This window comes from Dermacentor albipictus, chromosome 2 (genome assembly GCF_038994185.2).
Source record: "Dermacentor albipictus isolate Rhodes 1998 colony chromosome 2, USDA_Dalb.pri_finalv2, whole genome shotgun sequence".
In the NCBI taxonomy this organism is placed as follows: domain Eukaryota; kingdom Metazoa; phylum Arthropoda; class Arachnida; order Ixodida; family Ixodidae; genus Dermacentor; species Dermacentor albipictus.
The window spans coordinates 117,456,896-117,480,625 of NC_091822.1; the positions used below are offsets into that span (position 1 = coordinate 117,456,896).

A 23,730-nucleotide genomic window follows, 5' to 3' on the forward strand; every position below is an offset into this window, starting at 1 on the left:
ATACATGAGGCAACGTTTTCACAAGTTATCTTACAAAAATTGTTGCTTGGAGCAGAGTGTGAACAAAGTCATCTGCGCTTTTTGCCAGTACTACGCCAACTTGTTTGCAAACGTAAAGCTTGTCCATAACCCCACTGACTGCTGCCACATTGCACAATGACCAGCATGGCACAACTGCCACCCCTGTCCCTACTCGACCTCTCTCCTTAACCTGGGTTATAAGCAGCCATCAGCGAGGTCTACACACATTCAACGTACCACAAAGGGAAGACTTCAAAGAGTGACTTGAGAAGTGGGGCGGAGTCAGCACATTTAACAGGTAAGATGGACTTGTAAGACTGCTTTGCTTTATTCCAGAAGGTTCGTCATGCCCCAATGAAGATTAAATGCAAGCACTGCACTCACACTACAGAGTACCTGTAGCCCTAACCTTCGCGGGGACAATAACTTTGCGTCCCCTTATCTTCCTCTTCCCAGCACAACTCCCACGTTTCCTGGCTTTCCTGCAGCATACACATGCAGCAGTGGGAGTTGTAGTTTATGCAGCTGCAAGGGATGGTATGCATGCTCCTGTGCTAGCACCATCTGACGAGATCGACAGCTCGGGCAGGAGAGGAAGTTACTCGCTCTACTTGGGCGTAGGTATGTGCGAACCAACCGTGGCGCCTATTAATGCACTCTGAGGGACTTCACACGAAAGGCTTCACGTTGAGCTGAGGAGCATGGCACCAAGCATTGGTGAACATTCGCCCAGTATCCCTGCCTGACAAGTTGAACACCCTCGATTCCTCAGCGTGTCTACACTGTACACTGCACATCAGCTTGTTGGCACTGTTGTATCAAAGGAGCAATAGATGCATCGTTTCTAAGTCTGCACTAGCGTGTCAAACCTGTTAAGCCGCTCATCTTTCAAACATGCAGAAAAGGTGGTGTGATGCACTAAGTATACAAGCAGTTTCTCAGTTCTCCATCAGCACGGTAATTGACTGTGCATGAATCGCTCAATTGCAGGGGTAATTACCTACAAATCCCTACTTATGAATGTGGAAGCGATGACATCTTCACCAAAGGTGGGGGGTGATTGCGCACACCATTTTGTCAGGTCTAAACGCCTACGGCAAAGGACCCACAATGACGAGGACTTATCAAGCTGTCTACGACCTGCGCTAAGGCAGTGCCAACAATTCCCCAAAGGGTGAACAGCCGAGCCGTCGAAAGCTCATAAAGGCCAGCGTAGGGACAGCATAGGATTCAAAAAAAGCACTCCTTTGACGGAGTGCTTGTTAACTGCCGGTGCGCGTGTCACTTCTGGTATTCTATGAGAGCGGGCCTGAGAACAAATTATGCAGAAACATGACAGAAATTAGAGGCAACCATGCAGCAAGGAATCACTAAAAGCATGGAAATAGGAGAGTGAGAGCGGTGATGGGAAAGAGTGCCAAACACTTGCCTAAAGACTAACAACTCTGCTAACACGATTAGGCATAACCCAGTAGGTGCTTTAAATTCAACTGCAACCTCACTGGATAGGGGAATGTTGAGGCAGGCCAGCCGTTGCCGCCTCCCCTTTTTTTACTGTTTACTGAAGTGTAATTGAAGACTGCCTGGAACCCATTCCTTTCAGTCTAAGCTAAAGTGATAAATCAGTAAAGGCCAAACTAAATGTACACTTGCCGGCGCACAAATGGTATACTGCACAAATGGTGCAGTATATATTATACACATCAAAGCGCGATGTGAGCACAGATATTGTCTCAAGTTAAATCAGTCTTTGGCTGCGTCCAGAAGTAAAAAACAATGTCTGCCAAGGCAAAAATAGTGAGCCATGTGGGTACCCGCTGGCATGTATCTTGTAGGTTCGAACCGCCGTTACTCACGAGGCACAGCGAATCCAATGCGCATGGGCGTGAGCCTAGTTTGGCCTTTTAAGACTTCGTACGATATAACGCTTGTCTGGGCCGTAACCACTTGGCGATCAAACAGTGAGACGGGGTTGGTTGTATATAGGGACAGCTGTCCTAGGCTCTAACTTAGGAAAATGTAGAAGAGTAAAGCACTGTTGCATGTTTTTCATCACTGTTCTTCTGCAAACTCTGCATTTGACTGCGTAAATATTTTCACTGCAATATACTGTATCTCCAAGTTTGTTACCTCCAACGTGCCTCCCGCTTCATCAGTGCTGATTATCACCTTGAAGTGACTTGATCAAGTTCAGGAAGAAAGAACAAACTTTACTTGCCCCTTGTTGCCAAGTGATAACAAACCCTCTCCCCTTACCTTCTCGGCATCGGTAGGCAGGCAGCACTCGAGCAGGATCTGGACGGCAGCGCTCTCCTGAGCAGCCACCAGGGCCAGCCGCAGTTCCTCCCGGTCTTTCTCCGCCTCTGAGCAGCCCTTGTCGAGCCCCGGTGGTGCCGCCGTTCCCCCTGCCACCGCAGACGCAGGCAGCGTGGTGGCGGGTGGAAGCTGTGCAGCACCAGAGGGAGTTGACAAGATCGGGTGCTCGAGCTGGTGGTGGCTGAGATGTGTGCGTGACGCTGCCAGCAGGGCCCGAAGCATGTGCAGCACCAACTCCAGTACAGGGGCACACCTGCACAACAAGGGAACATGGTTCCGAATTCACAGATTTTATTTATTTATTTATTTATTTATTTATTTATTTATTTATTTATTTATTTATTTATTGGGTTTAACATCCCAATGTAACAGAGGGACTTTGCACATTGCAGCCTTTGAGCAGCATTTAGGAACTGGGTGTTTACTTCTTGCTGCTCCTTACTAAAGCACATTTGCGGTGTGCCTGAAATAAGAACGAGTAAATTAAAGGGAAGTCAACTGTAGAAGTAAACCGCACTGCAATAGCAGCATCTTTGCAGGTTTTTTCACAGCAGTCATTGCTCGGCACCTCCCCCCACTTACTCACCGCCCTCGTCGGCACAGATATAGCAGGTGGATTTTGCACCGCTTGAAGCTGCTTGACGATACCGATAAATTTGCACAAGCAATCAATGAAGTCACCCGGGACTGTGCTGCTACCGTATTTACTCGATTGTAGCATGCAACGAATTTTCGCAAACTTAAAGGGGCTCCTGAAGCACAGCTTGCTGAAAAAACACAGTCCACGGATAGCGTACACTGCTGCGAACATCTCAGCCAAATTTTGCAGTCGTGCATGGCACGTGGAGCTTGTAAGCAGAGCGCAAAGTCACCTTTTTCTGAAATGCTCTCTTTTTGACAGAAGCCTGCTCCTCACTCTCTTCTGTATGCTTTATTTTATAATATAGCCGATTCCCGTATGCAGCTGCTAGTGGCTGCTATAGTAACACTATAGTGTTACTGTGTATATTTATTGATGCAGTTTAATATGTAGGCTGAAGTAAGCAAAAATGGGCTTTCGAATTTTAATAAGAATTATGTACTCCTGAAAGAAGCCGACTATCAGCTACTCACATTTGGCTGTGGCCGCCCACGTAGGAATTAAGCTTCGGCCGCCCTACTTATCAGTGTCGTAGCGGTCAGGTGCCACTAAATTCAAGTAGTTTTGAACACTCAAATAGCCTCGAACCACGCAAAACATAAGGTCAGACCACATGCATGCACTGAAGAAAAAACAGGAGCACCGCGAACGGCATCAGACACGCTTTTTGATTGCCCGCAACTCTGCTTCTGCCGAACGCACTGAAGTACATTTTAAGGGAAAGTATTTCTGAAATAGTTTACTTTAAATTAAAATTCGTTTCTCAACTTCGATAAAAAGTGATTGAGGGCCCCTTTAAAGTAAGAAAATAAAAGTGAACCTGAACATAATACCGGTGTCACATGGCCACTTTCGTGGACCAGATCAGACATATCGGTCACAGACCAGATCGAACTTTCGCACTCAATCCATCTACTGGATCAAGCGCAAAGTGGATCAAAATTCTCGACTGTGATTGGCTCCCTCCTGTAGGTTGAGCAAAGGAGCCAATTGCGACTGAAAAATTCAATTCCAATCGCGTCTGATCCTGATAGCAAGTGCGCCACAGGGCACTCGTTTAACCTGCTGCCGATTTAAAAAAAAATATATGGCATGCCCCTCCACATTGGCGATCAGAAAAAACGAGATGCGCAGGATCACGGCCGCTGGTTAAAAAAAAAGGTGCAGCCTGCCACGTGCATCAAAAACACTGTGATCCGCCTCGGAGCCACAATCAGGGACTGGTGGCTCCGAATCTGGGATCGCCATAGAAAATGCATGAGGAACGTGCTTCGAATGCCGTGTGTAACATTTCCAGCATAAACCAACGCGTCCCATCACTGGGACTTAGTGCCATTCGGACCAGCCAAGTAGCCAAGAATGCAACTGTGGCTGAGACATTCGCTCCCATTGACGCCCGCCTCACGTGGCAGGCTGCATCCTTTCTTTTTATCCAGCGGCCGTGGCAGAATTTACTTTCACAGATGGAAATTTTTTTTTAATGAGCTGCCATAATGAAAGCAGCACGTTGTTGTCACCACTTGCGAGTCACTAGCCACAAATATCAAGCATATAGGTGTTGTATTCTTGAGTAATCACTTTAGATACTGCTATCACATCGTGAAAGTAATAGGACTCATCGAAGTATGTGGCCGACAGCGTTCCTGGTACTGTGCAGTGATAGCGAGCTCGGCACAGCACCAGAAATGCTGGCGACCTATTACGACATCGCATTCAGTGCCAAGAAGTACGCAATCTCGCGAAAGTGATAGCATCCCCGAAAATAATCGAACAAGAATACCACTCTAGATCGTAATCAAGCACAAAATGAACCAACAGCAACTTTCTCAAAATTTTGCTCTGTAGCTATTTTGTGTTGGCGATGACAGGGCAGCTGACTGCTCGGACGGTAGGCTGTTCCTAGTGCCACTAACATAGTTTTGCTTTCATATCCAATTGTGACGCACAGGCAATCTTCAGACCCATTTTCTCTGAAAAAAGGTGCGAGCTAGATTAGGGTAAATGCGGTACTTAAAACGTAAATAAAATTCTGGAAGCGCAGAACTCGCACAATAAATCGCAGATGCAGTCTTTAGAACTCAGTGGGATGGCTTGGCTTGTCCCATGCTGTGGGCACTTCCGGTGACTACTGGATTGACTAGGCTTCATTACAGTGGAATCGCGATGAACAGAGTCGCTTAAGCTGAACTGCCTCTTCAACGGAACACCATGCTCATGGTTGGTTGGTTTTGTATTCATGCAATTGTATTCAGCTTTGTCGCTCAGCAAATGGAGCTCCTGATAAATGGTACCAATTTCCCTGGTCCCTTGAGGTTCTGTTTAAAGAGTCCACTGCAGTTTCAGTTTCGTGAAGGCACTGATAATATGGCCAACGACCATGCCAGTAATGTATCAAAACAAAACTACTGCTCTTTCTGGTCGGATCTGTGGCCAAATTGGCATGCAGTCGTGCAAGCATAGCCTAAAGTATCGAAGAGCACACTGTAAGGTATCTAAAATTTCATTCGTTCTTATGCATTAAGTTTATGGGACCAGTGGCAGTGCTGCGAAAATGTCCGAATTATTGGTCGGCGACGAATTATTGGTAGGCAACAGTGTTTCACTTATGAAAGAGCAGCTGGCATGGCTTGTGAATGCTGGAAGCGTGTTGCAATACATTGCCCTCCGTAGTTTCCAGCCTTACTTTCATCAATATTTGTGACTTCAAAATGATTTTCAAAGTGCAAAGATGGGAGTGTTGGCAAATAGCGACATGCTGTAAAGTTCACATTTTATTAACCCACTCACCTGAAGACACGAGTGTCACATCGCAGGACATGCAGAGGGTCCAGCACAAGGTCGTCTAAGGTAAGAGGTCGCATGCGGCAAGGTAGCCGCAGAGCGTTGGCTGTCAGCACCCAGAGACGACGAGGGAACACTTCGTTCAGTCGCCACCACACCTGTTTTGCTCGCTCCATCACCTGAGGGCAAGCCGAGACAGCAAATCACAAAAGCAAGTTCAAATAAAACTTGGAAATAACCTACAGCAATAATCACAGCTCTCAAGAAACTGCTTTCACAACATGCATTTCAGAAATGCTAAGCTTCGTAATACAAGCATGAGTACACATAACGTGGACGCTACCAGTAATGAGCATGGAAACTGCTTCATTAGATTTGATAAGTTTAAGAGGCACAGAGAGGTGGAGAGAGGTGTGCGCATCCCACGAGGCTCAAGATGTTATTCTCTGGCTACCTATACGAAAGGCCTCCATTAAACTCCAGTTAACTCAATTTTTTGGTTTCCCGTACATTTCTATGGGCCCAAACTTGCAATATTTTGACCCTGAACGTAGCCTCCGCCGAATAGTTTGAACTTGGCTGAGGTCACCACGTATGTGCCGGACCCTAATGGTGACCACAGCTGGTGACTTCAATAACGGCAGCGTCCTTCTTGGCAATGTTTAGGGTACAGTGAATGCGTCAAGCACACACCATCTCCAGTTGAAACCACCTATTTTCGGCATGCCCAAGGAAGATTATAAAGTGATAATGACAGCTAACAATGAATGTGAGCTACAGCCAGAATGAGCTATCAACCTATATTTGTGAACAAAGTCAGCAAACGTGCGTGTTCGATTTCTAATTTGTTTAGGAGCTCTAATGGCCTTTATACATTAGTTTTCTACTTTGAATCCATAAAAAGTGGGGGTGGGGGTTGGATTCTGGGGTACGTTAGAATTGGGGCTAATACTGCCAAATTTGTCAGTTGTGTGTTTCGACACTTTTTCTGCCTCTAGTCTAATTAGACCTGCCGGTTAATTCGACCAATTTCGTCGCTCCCACCAGGATCAAATTAACAGAAGTTGACTGAGCTTTGTTTCATACATAGCAGGCAATGCTACGAAGGCTAGAGAAACTTCTCTCAGTGCTCATATTTTGCAACCGAAAAGTAGTTCATCACATATGAAATAAAGATAAAGGTATGCATCATGTAACTAATGTAACATCATGACATACCGTTACGTCCCAAAGTATGACGTCTTGATTCCACAGAAGAAATCACAGATGTCAACCTTCTTACCACCAAAGAAGCAGAGTGACACATTTCTGTGACAGGCCACAACAGCATACTGGTTGCACTCATGACCAAAACAAAGCATGTTGCATATTGAAAAGCACAAATTTGCAGAAATAATGCGTGATTTGATGTAATCTTACACCCAGAAGTTATTACAGTAATACAGTGGAACACCAATTATACGATTTTCTCGAGACCGCGAAAAAGCGTTGTAAAATGCGGGTGTCATAAAATCCGAACATAAATTATGCCTATAAAGATACTACTTATTTCACGTGACGGATTTATGAGAAACTGCAATGTAAACTACTAACATACTTTGCAGGGCTTGGAAACCCAAATTACCAAAAAAGTAAATGCGATAAGAATTAATGCTGCAGTGCAGGAACCAGTCATGCTTTATTCAAACGAACCTTTAGGGCACTCCACTGCCCACTACCGCGAATGCCGCAGATCGCGATGTTGTTGTCAGCCTCCACGTACTCGGCGAAGGTTGTGGTGAGGTTTAAAAAAATTGAAATCGGCGGCGGCGAAGCCTGCATCAGCCTCAAGCGGCATTGAAGTTGTTGCATCCCCAGCAGAGGAGGCAGTCTCTCGCTTAAAGCCACAATGCTTGAATGAGTTAGCGATTGTGCTTTGCGACAGTGCGTTCCATGAACTGGCAATAAAATGCATGGCATCGAACACAGCAATCTTTTTTTCCGACTCGTTGCACTCCATAGCTGCCAGCCGACGCTGCACTAACCATTTCCGGTACCCTTGCTTGACACACTTAATAATGCCGGCATCCAGCAGCTGCAACCGGCTTGTGCAGTTGGGCAGAAAAAAAACCTTTATGTTCCTCAGGCTGGATGTATCGGTGGGTGGCACGGTGCGTTGTCCATGAAAAGCAATATTTTCTTCGCCTTAGCACCCATTTTGTTATCCAGCTGCTGCAAAAAATTGCTGAAGAGTGAAGACATCATCCACGCCTTTTTGCTGAAGTTGTAGCTGCACGGCAGCGTCTTCAAGTTCTTAAAGCACTGTGGCTTTGCAAACTTTCCAACAACGAGCACGGGCAGCCTCTCAGAACCATCCTCGTTAGCACAGAATAGTGCTGTCACACACTCTTTACTACGCTTGCCACCATGACAGCTGTCACCCTTAAACGCAAGGGTTTGCACGGGCTGCATATGGTCAAAAATACCGCTCTTATCAGCATTGAAAATGTCACAGGGCTTGTATGCAGCATTCATCTCCGGCAGCGACTCCATCCACTCGTTCACCGTCAAAACGTCCACAGAAGTGCTTTCTCCGCAGGAGCGGCTGTACACAATCCTGTTTCGTTTCTTAAAGCGATCCAGCCACCCGTTCGATGCCTGAAAGTCGTCAATGCTCAGACGCAATGCCACAAGGTCCGCCTTTTCTTTTAGAATGGCGCCGTCAATGTTGATCGCAGGGCTCCGTGCTTGATGCAGCCACTTGACAAGAACTTTTTCTGACTTCTCATCCTGTCCTTCTTTTGCCGCTTTCCGCTTGAGCTTGAATTTGTTGGCATTCTGCAATATCACCGCTTTGTTTGCCAGGATCATCTTAAGCAAACATTCGGGGATCTTAAGGTCCCGGGCAATGCTGGCTTTCATGGCTCCATGCCGCTTTTCCGCTTCCTCGATAATATTCAGCTTATCGCCGAGTGACAGAACTGTCCGTTTTCGGGACGTCGTGCTTCGCATTGCTAACACAACTCAAGACCTCTGCTGAACGCTGGTCGCTAGGATTACGATGAAGAACACGTGCGATAACCTAGGCCTCTTCACGCTATCTTGTCGGCTATCTGCTGCTGAGAAACTGGAAGGAGAGAAACGCTTCCCCAATGCGACGAGAGGCGATGCCGCTGAGAAGAGAGGGAGAAAGTGATTGTGGATAGATGAAGTAGAGAGAGGGAGCGAGGAAAGAGACCGACACTTTTCTTTCGTCCGCCGTTCCGTCCCGCGCTTCGTGAGGGTCGTCGTATAATGAGGGTCAGGCTGCATCGGATAACCGGGATTTTTAATGCATTGCTTCTATGGGGACTTCGCCGGGACTGAGCTAATCTGTTGTAAAACCCGGGTCATCGCAAAACCGGGGGACGTATAACCGGGGTTCCACTGTACGTAATAAAGTTTTGTGGATCCAAAATTGCTGCACTGTAAAACATGCAGAGTGACACTTCTGTGAACGGCACTACTTGCGTAGCTTTCACAGCATTGCCTGCTAAGTACAAAACAGATATAGACTCCTCAGATCTTGCACTGACGAACTCTGGCCTAAACACAGGCTACTTAATAAGCAGAACCATTAGAACAAATGAGACAAGATAGACTCACCTGTCGTGGGCATCCTTCCTCTAGGAGGAGAGGCAGGTTGGAGACTAGTGGTTGGGCATAGGGCCACAGCTGGGGCAAGGGCATCGTGTTCAGTCGGTCCAGCTGGGACATCAGGTCGATGGGGCACTTGTGCAGGCGGCTGAAGGCTGCGCAACATTCAACGAGACACACAGTTATTTCATCTGGAAACTGCAACACTATGATGCTTGAAATTACAAGGTGGCATAATCCAAACACAGAGGAAATGTACTGATTACACTATGCTCCTTACACTCTGCACAGTTTCAGCCTAAATTGGAAAGTGCACCTCTGCATTTTACGTTTTGCGGGGTCACAAAGCAAAGCAGTGCTCATCAATACACCAACTATCCTTTGTCATGTCAGAGAAATGCCCAAAGCACTTCTGAGAGGTTCAAGTGCTTTCACTTTTCCATATTGGCACTAAAAGAACTGTGGTTTTCTTGCTTCCTAATTCATTCCATCCGGGGGGGGGGCTTTGGGCTAGTTTCTATCTGGGGTTCTTTTAACAGGCACCTATATCTAAGCACATGAGCGTTTCTGCATCCCACACCCATCGTGGTGTGGCCACAGGAACCAGGTATCAAACCCATGACCTCTTGCTCAGCAGCACGAGGCCATTTCCAGTGAGCCACCACAACGGGTATTAAGGCAAAGAGGCAAGGTGATGCGAGACCAACTTACCCTGCGCAAGGCTGGGCACGGTGCACGGTGCCCTTGGCCCCAACCGTGGGCCGAAGCGGCGGTGCGGCAGGGCAGTGACTGCAGCAGCACTTTCGCCGCGGAGCCAATCGTCCACCATGCAGAGATGCGGATGATGCGAAGCCAGCAGGCGCAGCAGCGGTGGGAAGAGGCCCGCATAGCATTCCTCCCGTTGTGCCCGCATCACCAAATATCGGATGGGCAGCTGGGACAACAGTTCGGCCCCGTACCGCTTCACCTGCATGGCCAGACGTAATGAATGAATGCAGATTTTGAACATTTTGCCCTAAGGGCAATTCCACAAAGAACTCGCCCATCCCCACTGTGCACTGGAGTAGGAGTGGAGTATGTGGTTCCTCCTGGGCATGGTGGCGGAAGACGCAGGTTGTGATGACATCCCTTCATAGTGCGTGAGCAGGTGTGTGTGTGTGCGCAGTAGCGGGCAGCGGTGTGGAAGTTGTGAGGTGCGGAAAGCCCAAGTTAGGCCTAACAAACTTGACAGTGTCTTGATTTCTTGATACCCTCAATAATTCAACATTCTGTTAATGTGGACATTCTTTCAGTCCCATGAAATTCGAATTAACGAGGTTTTACTGTACAATGTCTCACGCACATGTGATCGGTCAGCGATCTATTGCTTTTGTTATTTGGTTTTTCTTACTGAAATCTAAATTAAATAGAGGAGTGCCATCCCTTTTTTTTTAATTGTCCGCTTCAGGTGCTGTGTGCACAGGTGTACATGCCAAGATAGTGCACCAATAAAGAAAGCACAGATGAATATAGTAATGTTCAAAATGTGATTCATACATCTTAGAACATTTCAGACTAGACCATTGCTGCAAGTCTCCATAATATGCGTAAAGCGTTTTAACTGAAAATTTAAATTGCTGGATCTTTACTTCCAGTGTCAGTATGCTGTCATGCAACGAGTTTACTTTCTTTATAATTTTTTTTCCACAATATTTGACATCAGGAATATCTTTCAAGTGGCTGGAGACATGTTTTCCAAATATGCTAAACATCAAATATTTGATGTTCTCATATCTGATGTATGAATCTTGCTCCCCTCGAGTCCATATTCTGTAAGCTTAGCAAAACTCACTGAAGAACTGGAAATTCTTTACTATTCCGTAACTGCACGCATTACATGACTTTGAAGATGCAAGAAATGTGTTGAAACTAAATTTTCGATGGACAGCATTAATTGGCACCTTAGGAGGGTTATTCCTTTATATTCACACGCTTAAATAAAGGCTATATCACCTATCAAATGCCGCAAGAAAAATACTCATGGGCTTCACTTTCTCGGGAAATCAAACACACCTTGCGACCAGAGGACACAATCGCCTTCATGTTGTTGAGCCGGGTGTCCTCGTACAGCAGTAGGTAGTACAGCAGCAGCAGCTGAGGTACCGTCATGTCACCATTGGCATCTCGGGAGCTCAAACCTGCAATGGAAGTCAGAAGAAATAAATAACATTGACTTGGGCAGGCACATCAAGTTAAAGAAAGAATAAAAGGCAACCATAAATCAGTTTCGTCTGGTGAACAATCATTGCAACACCCGATCCCCATATTTTCTGGCAGAAACGGGTTGGTAATTAGCAGAGAAAATGAAAGGCAAAGTTCCTCATTTTGAATTTCATGCCCATACGGCATGCCTATACGGTGGTGCCTGTCCGCCATTGCAATAGCTTGAGAGAGAAGAATAAGGGAAGCTGAGGGGCTCCTATTTTTGTTAGTTACGACCACATGAAGCCAACAGAAAATGAAGCCAGAGAAAGCATGGGGGGAATTAAATTTGAGACTCTGTTTAAATGTAATATTAATAAGCAGAAGGGAAATGAAGGCAGATGAAAGGACAACTTGCAGCTGATGGAAGTCAAACCCCCGGCATCTTTTGCTTTACGCGAGCAATGCTTTGCCACTAAGCTACAGCAGTGGCCATCCTCTCGATGCAAAGGGGCACGCGTGCTTGCGAAACCAAGTTGCAAGGTGCGTTCACTACCGAACGCCAATCACTATCACAGCTCTTTGAGATGCATGTGATGCCCATCTATAGTACTGCCGCAGATGTGACAGTTAACAGCTCTGTTCTCTATGGAATTAAACACTGAAACAGCAAACGCTACCTAAATATCCTTGCTGTAAGAAATATGCACCTTGAAGTGCATCATTTTTTTCAATAAATCGAGGAGCTTTCTTGTAGCATTTGGCTATTCACATAAATTGACAATCATTGGCAATGATTTCAGCACATGTATTTTTTTCAATGTTGTCTGTTTGGGCTGCTTTTTAAGTTGAATTGAATCCTGGGGTTTTACGTGCCAAAACCACGATTCGATTATGAGACATGCCGGAGTATGGGACTCCACATTAATTTCGACCACCAGGAAGTTTTTAACGTGCCCCCAATGCACGGGACACGGGCATTTTTGCATTTCGCCCCAAATGAAATACGGCTGCCAAAGCCAGGATTTCTTCTCAAGACATTGTGCTTAGCAGCATAATGCCATAGCCGCCAAGTCATTAAAGTGGGTCGCTTTTTGAGTAGAAAAGTTATTGAAAGTCACTGGGTTGAGTCTTTGGTTCCATTAGAATGCAATGTATTCCTTGTTTATTAAGCATCTATTAACTAGCCTCAAGACGAAATCAATATCTAAGACACCACTAAGATATAGTGGTGGAATTGAAACATGCAGTTGCCACCTGTCTTTCGTTCTTTATTTCTTGACTTACTAAGCCTTGGCTCATGTAAGAGCAACATTGTGGTATTCAATAACTCAAAGTTGCCAATCGAGCTCAACTTTATATTACTCTTTACTGTCCCTTTAAGATACAATGGCAAACTGAACTACTGTAATTTCAAATACACTATGTCAGCCATACTCCAAGTTTGGTAGACCGGAATTCTGGCTTGCTGGCAACGTTACGGGCATTGGTCACGTGCGAAAAATAATTGGTTGATTTCTCTTTCAAGGGAATTGGTCATAACACGAAAGTGAAACGTGCATTCTAAGAACCAGTGGCAGCTTTTCTGCACATTCACAAATACTGGTCTACGAATGTGCACAGTCTTTTATTATGTTATAAATGATTAACGTGCCTAACGAAAACATACGGACTGCGCCACCATGGAGCCAAATTTAATGGCCATTACCTTTATGCACACCAGCTAACATAACCCTCAGAGTTATTCTGGTCAGTCATTTGGTTTTGCTTTAAAGGAGCCCTGAACCCCTTTTTATCGAAGTGGAGAAAGGCATTTGAAGTGAAAGTAGGCCATTTCAGCACGCTGCGGAAACTGCAGCATTTGTCTTCTCTACTATCTTAATATGGCATGCTTCCGCTATAGGTGGGCGAATATCTTAGCTGTGTTACAAGCCTCGTCGTATGAATAGGGTACACTTCTAACGTATCGGTGTAAACGTCGCTACCTACTATCGTTTCCACTCGCGACTTGTTGCGTGCCCACGATTGCAGACGAGAAGAATCGAAAAGCGCCTTTTTTGTTGTTGTTGTTGACCACAATTGTCATAAAGCCTACAAATAATATAGCCAATGCAAGTTTGGTTGTAGCTTTTTTTTCATGGAAGTGCGGAAAGTGATGAAAGGAATGAAATGGGACATCAGCTTAAAGAATGTTCAGTGCCTGCAGACCACTTGGTATGTCTTGGAAGAGTCGTTCGCGTAGCATTCGACAGCATTCGACAAATGGTAAGTGCAATCATCATTAGCTAGACTTGGCAAACGACATATCACTGTGGCAAGTTCGGGGTACAACCATTACGCGGGAAAGGAAAAAAATCTAATTTTGAAGATAACATTCAGCGGTGCAATCATTAAGCAAGTGCAATTTTACGCGAGTAAATACGGTAATTCAGGTGTATGTTACATTCAGACGCACTTTTATCTATTTATTTTAAGTCCACGAAAATTAGGTGCATTATATAAGACATTATATGTACAAAATAATGTAAATATGGCTTTTGTTGCCGAACCAACTACACAGGAGCTTTTTTATACTTTACTTTGTTTAGAAGTGATAAAATATTCCATAATCAATTCAATATTCGAAGTCCGTTTCTTTCTTTTTTTAGAATGTCCACATTCAATTCAACATTTTCACTACTGCCACACCCTTCGAATGTGGGCAGGTTGCGTGCTATTTGTAAAGCATACATGCTGATTTAAGATAGCAGCTGCACAACTAATGATGCTTCCCTCAGTTTTGGTAGGCACCCTCAAATCACGCCACATTAAATGACATCCACAGCCAGCAGTGCAACACTTCACGCAACACACCAAGATAGACATGCATGTAGTACCACTCTCAGGATAAATTCAAACACCAACAATTCGGAAACTGCTCCAACGCTTTGTTCAGTTTCCAAGTTCACTTACATTCATGAAAGTGCCTTAATAGCAACTCCAAAACATACACTTGAGACTGAGTCACATGCCTAGAAACTGCCTATCGGTCGATCACACATTGCACTTGGGTGTAATTATGCATAACAGGTGTTCTGATAAGTCATTTCCTGTTTGCATTTCAATCAACACTGATGGAACATCCACGCACATACACACACAAAAGATGCACATGCGCAACGAGTACGGCACAAGCACGTGCAACACACACACAAACACACCTGGCTTGCCACCATTGGGGCCCGTGCCATCCTGAAGAGAAGTGCCGAACATAGATGCAATCTCTTCCTGAGACAGCGGCTCATTGGTCATCTCCTGGGCAGAGCTCTTGCAGCTGGGCACAATGACTGAGTTGACGTACACCTCGACCAAGGCCGGAAGGATTGGGTGCAGAGGGGCCGTACTGGCACAGATTTGCTTGAACACCCAGTCCTTGATGCGCACCTGCAGCCACAATGAAACAGCACGTTGGCATGCATTCGAATTCACAGCAAGTCAGTCAGTCAGTCAGTCAGTAAAGAACATTATTGAGGTCCTGAGGCGTTTTAAGCCATTGGAGATCCCAAGCGGGCAGCTCCTCGGGCCGAAATCGTAGGCGAGGCCCAAGTCGGGACAGGAACGTATAATTTTTTTACCCTGATCAGCAATGAACTCAATGGCAAAACCCTTTTCCTCATGCAGTCGACTCCTGTTAATTTGACGTTCCGCTTAATTCACACGTACTGGAAAGTCCTGGCAAGAAACAATAGTTGGGATGGAAGGAAAACTCATTTAGTTTTAACAAGAAAGCATGTTGCTTCGGTTCAACTCCGTGGTACCCCGTCTTGTGCGAAGCAGTTACTGAAAGCCTGAAAACACAAAAAATTCAGCAGACGAGCTAACTGATTCCCTAGGTCACAGCAGTGACGGCAGCAACCTGCACAGCAGTGATGATGACAACTTGCACTGTGGCCTGGGCGACGTCTTTTTTTTTAGTATTTTGTCGGTGCCGACAATAGTGTTGAGGACATATGGGCAGAGTTTGTCCGTATGGTAATGAGACTGGGTCTGGTAAAAAGAATTTGTTGAACCGATCGGTACATATTATTAAAATTCTCCAAAATAGTTTCCTTGGGCGTCAATGCATCGCTGCCAATGTGGTTCCCATGAAGCAAAGGCTCCTTGGAAGTCAGCTGCCGTAACCTCATTCAGAGACTCTGTGACAGCCCATTCTATGGCGGGAACATCTTCAAAGACAGTGACCTTTCAGGCTTCTCTTGGGCTTCTTTCTTTGTTCTCTTGAACTTCACTGTGTCATAGCCGAAATGCGACTGCCGTCCGGTGCGTTACTTAGCTTAGAACTCCCACCACAAATCCCACTTCAAGGGAACACGCTACTGGCGATTGCAGTGTCATGCGGCAGGCAGTCTCATTACCTTATGAATAAATCTTGTATTTATTGCATTACAGTACTGACAGTCTGTTGAAGACAACAGGCTACTTCAAGCAATAAAAAGATTTGAATCCGTTGATATTGGTGTCATTTATTAATCCAACCAATAATTAGATAATTAGACCAACACTTGCTGTATCACAAGAGTCCAATTAACAGGAGTCGACTGTATATATTTGTGTTTGTCTGTCCCCTCCGACACACAAATACATACAGTTGACTCCTGTCAATTGTATATATGCACATATTTGTGCATGCCATTACTGAACGAGCAAGCCAGTTTGCAAAATAGTGCCTCATGTAAGCAATGCCATGCACCACTCCAGGCAAGCCTTCTGCGTAAACCTATACTAGGCTTTCCCTTTCAGATTTTTCAATCATAGATTAGTGACTGATTGATTCATTGGGTCTAGCATCCCACAGCCTTACTGAATTTATGAAAGATGCTGCAGTGGAAGGTCCTGGACTAATCTTGAACACCTGGTGTTTGTAGTCCCAAAATATGTAAGTCCGAAAAATACAGATACGCAAATGGTTTTTGTATTCTGCCCATATCAGAATGCGGCTGCCAAAACTAATAATCGAAACCATGACCTTCTCCCCTGCAGTCGAAAGCCACTGAGTCACTGTAGTGTGTAGCTGCTCGGACCACACAGTCTACAGCATGCATGTTCTCTGAGCGCAGAATGCAAACTTGGAGATAGCCATGCTAACATAGATTTTCATTAATATTGATGCAATGGCACGAAAAGGACAAGGACACAAAGACACGTAAAATGTACACCACCACATCTTTGGGCACAGCCAGTTATGCCCTTTTACACTCCCTAATGTACTCACTTAAGGGTATGACTCTGAAAATTAAACCACACAATGTGCTGTACTTGCCTTGTGCTTGGTGAACGCCCTGCTCTTGAGCAGCTGGTAGATGCAGTGGACAGGAAGGAAGCCAGCAGTGTTAGCGTTCAGGTTCGGAGTCACTGCGACTTTGACTGCATGCGCTGTAACCACCTGAGCATGACAAAACAGAATCCCATCATTGGAAAGTACGCAGCACACGGTAGTACTGAGCACAAGGCACTTACGGGTAAGGTGGTTTTAGCGGAAGAAAATGTTAGACTATAGCAAACTATACACAAGAAAATCCAGCAGTCCAGAACAAATCCATACTACAGGCACTGCAATATTTGCAGCATCTTATCAGACTCTTAGATATCTTCAAAGATTTTGTTCTCCTTTCTTTCGTACTTTCTTTTTATAGGTTATCCCTGTAATGACCTAATAAACTTGTGATATTAACCTGCATAAACCCTGTGACATCACTGTGCTCATGCACCAATCTAGGCAGCTTGCATAACTCGCCTGGTCCGTGAAGAGCTCTTGGGTAAAGATGGTCTTCATCTTGGACAGGCTGTTGGGTCGAATGGGTATCTTCATGCCCAGTGTGGAGCACACCAGGTCGGCTATGGGCGTCAGCTGGTTGCTGTGGAAGTGGATCGCTATCAGCAGTAGCATCTCTCCAAAGGAAGCACTCACACCACTCGTCCTGCAAGCAAAATAAATGAATAAAGGTCTCAAACCGGCTCTTCCAGTGATGACAGAGGAGGCACTCCAGTTGGCTTTCACTTATCTGATAGAGGCTAGACAAACGTACATAATTAATTTGAATTAGATCGAATAACTGTAGACAATAACACTACAATCAATGCTTAAGGAAACGACAGCCGGCTTTCCCGCAAAGCTGTTACCTGAAGGTTGTGCTTACTGCGTTTTGAAGTGTGAAACTGGAAGAAAAGAAGAGTAAAAATCTCTGGTTATATCTGAAATGTTGTTGCTAACTGAATGATGCTGATTATAATTATGCGCATATACGAACGGCATGCAGTAAAACGCATTTTAAAATTATTTGATGACATTCACTTTCCTGGAGCTCAGAAATATAAAAACACACATTACACAGCTTGGACAAAGCAAAATGCCAGCAAAAAACTTGCAGCTTGAGAACTGCCTGTACAGTCAAACCTCTATATTATGAAACCCAATTCTATGAAATTTTCAGTTTAACAAAGTGCTTTCTATTTTCCAACACACACTCACAAATCTTTCACAACCCATGAAGCAACAAAGTGAACTCAACATTTCATCAAGTTTTGGGGAAAGACAAAGAGAAAATATTGGTATGTCAGATTTCAATTAAGGTGAATGACGCCACTGGCCTATTTAAGAGGGTTTGCTGCTCCCATAAACAAAAGGCGCGCTCAGTGGACTAGCCTACGATAATCGCATATGCAAATAAAAACTGCATTTCTCCTTGCTCTCGAATAAATATGCTCTTCCCATGAGTGTTTTAGGGGTTTTTGATTAGCAACAAAGTACGCGGTTTAATGCAATAACTCTCAGGTTCCATCAAGTTAAGTAAGTTGAGGTTTCGCTGCGTAGCGATGACACAACAAGTGCAGACCAACCTGCCAAAGTAGCTTTCCTCCTTCATGAGCCAGCGTATCCACTGGGTGGCCTGGCGCTCGTGCTCCTGGCTGGAGACCAGGGACGGGCAGGCCAACAGCATGCACAGCCCAAGGGACACAAATCGGATGCCTGCTGCGCTGGGGGGAGGGTGTGACGTCAGCAGCTGCATCAGCACCACTATCTCGTCCTCTGTGAACCTGCACCATGAGGCACGAATCAGTGTGACCACATGCACCAAGGGTGATATGGCTTGGCATCATATTATCGGACAAGTGCCGCGCACTCTCTCGAGATTATGTATAAAGAAGTTCTTACTGGAATTTTTGTGGAATCATAGTGGACTACAACCAGAATTAAACATAGTTATAACCGCCTCCAATCTATAGCTGTAGTATGCTAAGGTTGTCATCATCACTATCAACTCATTGCGAAGTAAGCAACAAAAGAGGTACTTTCAACCAATGCTGTTGGATTCTCTATTTTGCAAAAAGGAGAATTTAAGGTCGCCAACCAAGTGAAAAATTATTATTTGATGTGAACAAGGCAATCACAGGTGTTCCAGTATGTCAAATAATTTTTTTTTTTCAGTTGGTCAGTTACCCGAATTTTTCCCTTTTTGTGACATGTTACCTAACCAGACAAGCTTTTGTCGGACCCTTGGCTATGCATTTTCCATTCCCGGCACTTTACTGTATACCATAGGGTAATATGCACAGAGACAAACTTTTGGTTTGTTGCTGACTTGGGGGGGACAAGGTCTCCACCAGTCAACTAAACTAGGCACGTTGGAACCGAGAGTTTTTAAGAGGAGCTTTGGAGTTGGCCCAATTTGAGAATTCCACGTCAAACTACAAAGCAAAAGCTGACAAAAAAGGCGCAACTGACTTGAGGGCAGCGATGCCCCTTAGGGCGCAGAAGAGGCGCAGAAGGGCATTGGCCTGCACCACCCGGCAGTCGGGCAGGTCGTGCTGCTCGAGGCTGGTTAGGAGCAGCCCCTGCAGCCGTGACAGCAGCTCCTCCCGCAGGGCCTGCAGGGTGCTGCCCTTGCCTGATTCTCCTTTCTGAAAAATTTGTGCAGAAATCATCAATAATGACTGTCAACATAAGCAAATAACTGAATGCTTCAAAAAAGCTATTTGCATTATTAAAGGGTTGGTATGCTTGAAGGCATATATTTGCTGCAATGATGATATTTAGGAAATGTTTGTTTCGATGCATAATTTTATGGAGAACAGAGCCATTAAACGGCACATTGGTACGGTAGTACAGCTGGATAGCACATGCGTCTTAAAGAGTGTTAGGCAACAAACGCGCCACACAACTTGGTTGCGCAAGCACACGCACTGTTAGCGTTGGCTCCTTTGTATCAGCAGTGAAATTCGAACATCCAAACACCAACCACGAAAAACGGGTGAAAGAGCCAAAGAAAGCTACTCACTTTAGAAACGGAAAGCATCACTGTAACGTTAAACAGCAGCCACAAATTTGTGCAACTCGCTCATCAGACCTGCAGCCCTCTGTCAGCACGTTCACCAAACACAAGCAAGCTGAATGATTCACCAAACACAAGCAAGCTGAATGATTGCCGAGAAACAGAAGGCAGATGCTGTATTTCGCCTCGATCCATGTTTACCTATCATTCTTTCCTCCCTTTAGCATTGCCTTGAACTTGACTTGGATGTCACTGCACTGTCATTATTACAGGGACGGGTCACTCGAAAAGACACTGTTATCATTCATCACATTGAGTGGCCAATTATGGAAACAAAAGCAGTGCAGCTTCGTCTGAGGCGACGACATGCGCACAAAGCACAGCAGAGAGTTAGTGTCGGCTGCATTGCTGTGTTGCAGCAGCGAGGCGGCACTGGTGCAGCACTGGCATGGCCGCCGACTCGGCATTCGGATAAGTTACTAGCGGCCCCTAGCACCACCAGATTTCAGCCTAATCATTGCAAAACAGCCAGTAAATATTTATTATATCCATTCTGTAGAGACTTCGCTAAAGTGAGATTTTAAATGCATGCACTTCTGCCAGAGTTTCAAGGGAAATCACGATTACTTCATGATGACCATTAGTTTTTTTTACAACCAGTTTCATTTTAATGAGAGCTGACTGCATTAACAGGTCATACATCACTGACCAGGTCATGATCACAGTATGAGATATATTTCTTTAGGTGCGGAAACAGCGTGCCAAATCTGCAGATGTGGAAAAACAGATGTGCAGTCATGGTGCGGTCAATCCACTCGGCAGCACAGCGAGGGTAAGATTTGTACAAACCTTGGTTCGACGTACCACTGAGCGTTGTGCGCATGCGCGCTGGCATTTCCGCCGAGTGGCTGTGTGCAGTTTGTTAGAAAACGATGCTATAACAGTGCACATTTCCCCAAGGAAAGCAGCTCAGCCTCTCAGGCCACAAAACTATGATCAGAGAGTAATCTTGCGGCAACATTTTGCAAAGAACCAGGGGACACTATCAGCCAGATCTGCAAGGCAGTCTCTGTCCACACCCAAAGAGGTTGTCTTACACCATGGTCCTGATGCCTTTGTTGTGGGATCAATCCCATGAAGCATGTTGGTTAGCCAGGTAGCCTCTATAAAATGGGTCCTGTGGTTTGTTGGAAGGTGCCTTTAATTTGACCTTATTGTCTAGTGTGCAGAGAGCTATGGACGGGCCTCGCTGAGTGGCCAGGAGGACTAGAGAACAACGTTGAAGTGCTGCTACACATTTCACTGCTGTGCTAGCACAAATTTAAGCATTCAGAAATTTTAGAGACTGTTTGCTTTCTTACACGGGCATTTTTTGAAAAAGTAAGGTTTTTCAGACATTGCACATAGCACATTTAGAGAATGTTTGATTCAAAATCGCTAAAGAAAGCAAGTAAGAAAGCATTGAGAAAGGTTTTGAATGAGAGCACTGAGAGAAGTCTCTCTAGCCTTAGTAGCATTGTTTACTATATGTGAAACAGAGTACAAGTGCAACAAAAAACAACAAAACATCAGGCTGCCACAATAAGTTCCCGTGTTCTTCCTTTTTTTCCCCTCAGGCAGTAAAAACAAAAATTTACTCACTTTCTGGCAACTTCGCACATACTGGGCAAACCAGGTGCGAACTTTGTCGTCGCTGCCCAGCAACAGACCGCTTACAAAAGCCACTAATTCTCCAGCTGAAGTGAACTCGTCATTCTGCTCTGTGCTGCGGCAGTGGTCCAGGCTCAGCAGGACGGCCAGGCCGGGCATTCGGCACAACTCCACCTGCAAGGGCCCAACCACACAGAGCACGAAGGTTGGGTCATTCACAGAATATTTTCTGGAAACCTTTGAACAAGCAGTGCCAGAAATAAGTACACCATTAAAAACCACACCTTCCCATTTTCACCCTGTAATACCCAAACACAGTTCTACATGAACAAAATTAGAGCAGTTTGTTTACTCTATTTCTGGTCACAGAGAGTACATGTGCACACACACACAAAAAAAAAGGAGAGAGAGAGAGAAAAGCAATGAAATGTTATTTAAGTTAAAGCTCAGTTAGTACATTATTAAGGACTAATTAGCTTGCCAAACTGTCCCAACTGAAAACTCGTTCCATACATTAAAGATACAACTAGAGGATACATGTTAAGTTTCCCATGCTTAAATAAAATTTTTGAGAAATCAAACATAGGGTATCATAAATTAAACATTGGGCATCACAGGGTTAATCCACAGCCCAATGAGAGCCATAGTTGCAGCACCCTATCAAACAAATGTGCAAGAGGAGTTTCAAAAGGGTAACACTACATTGCACTAGCCTAATATATTGCGCATGTCTCTTTTGAGCCAGTTTAAAGAGATGCATGCTAGGAAAAATTTGCAGTTCTGTCCCAAGTGCAGAGATGCGGCCATGACAGCCAGCAAACTGTTGGACACTGCTAAATGTTGGACGCAGCTGCACTTGGTGCTATACTTTTGTCGAGGAAAAGCCTTATTTAGCGCGCAATTCACCACAGAAGCAAGAAGGCAACAGAACAAGTGCTTCCCGCTATGTCACCTTACGATGCAAACAATCCGCTTAGAAAAACCAAGGCTTTTGCTTTTCCTCTTTTGTCTCCTGTGCTGCACTGCGTCCTCTCTGGATTTAACTATACATTTCTTGCCCCTTGATGCTGGTTCCCGAGTGTCTCACATGCCGTAGTGGGCCACCTGGATTATCCTTCCCCAACAATCCCGAGATGCTCGAGGCAGTCCATTCAGTCGATGAGCGTTACATATGCAGCGTGTCGGACAGTTCTGGACAGTCCGAGACGACAGATCAATGAGGCCCAATGTCCACTTTGCCTTTGCAGTTCTACTATGTTCCGGTGGTGGAGGTTTGAAACCAGTTGAGATGGTATCCTCAAACTTTTGTATCTAGTATTTTATTTGTTTGCAATGATGTTGACGTGTTAATGATAGCTACCAAGGGGCTTCAACGGCCTACGGCAACAACACAAAACAGCAATCTACGACCTTCCCATTTCACCTCATTTCACAGATATAATGATGATAGCCGACAACAACGGCAAACAGCAATGACCTGCGGTGACGCTACAAATATGGCTGAAATGTCCTTGACACAACTTTGAAGAAGAACTAAGATAGCACTTCGGAGGTACTATCAGCATCAAATGAAACGTGAATAGCGGAGCGCGTGGCCCAAGCGTAAGTGAAGGTATAGTGCGCGCCGTCCAGTCATCATCACTGACAGGCACGCACATCCGGTTTGGCCGCACCGCATGATGTTTTCGCTTCTGTTCTGGTTCTTACATTTCAAAGGGAGAAAATAAAAATGAAAGAGAAGCTAAAATATTGCAGCTTGTGGCGAGTATTGTCGCGCAGTTCGCCGAAACCTTAAGTGCTATCGGCGCAAAATGCGGTGTGCATAGTAAAGTTTGCACCGTCATTATAAATTCGCTCATGCGGTTTGCCGCTTGTGGACCACATTCATTCTTTCAATCAGCAAGTTCGCACAGTGCGGTATCACTGGCAGCCGCGACAGTGGCCCGCATGAACGTGCCGTGCGCGTTTGGCCGTTTGTTTGACTCCCAAACGAGCGCCGTGCGGCCAAACCGGATGTGCGCGCTTGTCAATGGTGATGACTGGATGGCACGCACTACGCCTTCACTTATGCTTGGGCCATGCGCTCCACTGTTCACGTTTCATTTGACGCTGATAGTACATAAGAATGTACCATTGAGCGTAACTGTCAGGTCGACCAACAAAGCCAACAAAATGTTGGAGTACGTAAAAAATTTAGTTTCCGATAGCACAGATACA

General features: G+C 45.2%; 1 protein-coding gene across 1 annotated transcript in view; it reads right to left on the reverse strand.

Annotated features, from left to right (window-relative positions):
- IntS2 (integrator complex subunit 2) overlaps positions 1 to 23,730 on the reverse strand; it is a 42,256-nt gene that overhangs the window by 12,825 nt on the left and 5,701 nt on the right. Inside the window, exons 6-16 of the mRNA XM_070533897.1 lie at positions 21,505 to 21,687; positions 19,317 to 19,492; positions 18,431 to 18,628; positions 17,328 to 17,511; positions 16,854 to 16,976; positions 14,755 to 14,977; positions 11,426 to 11,550; positions 10,085 to 10,340; positions 9,383 to 9,528; positions 5,765 to 5,937; positions 2,278 to 2,590 (exon numbers count right to left, since the gene is read on the reverse strand). Coding sequence (XP_070389998.1) covers positions 2,278 to 2,590; positions 5,765 to 5,937; positions 9,383 to 9,528; positions 10,085 to 10,340; positions 11,426 to 11,550; positions 14,755 to 14,977; positions 16,854 to 16,976; positions 17,328 to 17,511; positions 18,431 to 18,628; positions 19,317 to 19,492; positions 21,505 to 21,687 — 2,100 coding nt within the window. The remainder of the gene's footprint in view (positions 1 to 2,277; positions 2,591 to 5,764; positions 5,938 to 9,382; positions 9,529 to 10,084; positions 10,341 to 11,425; positions 11,551 to 14,754; positions 14,978 to 16,853; positions 16,977 to 17,327; positions 17,512 to 18,430; positions 18,629 to 19,316; positions 19,493 to 21,504; positions 21,688 to 23,730) is intronic.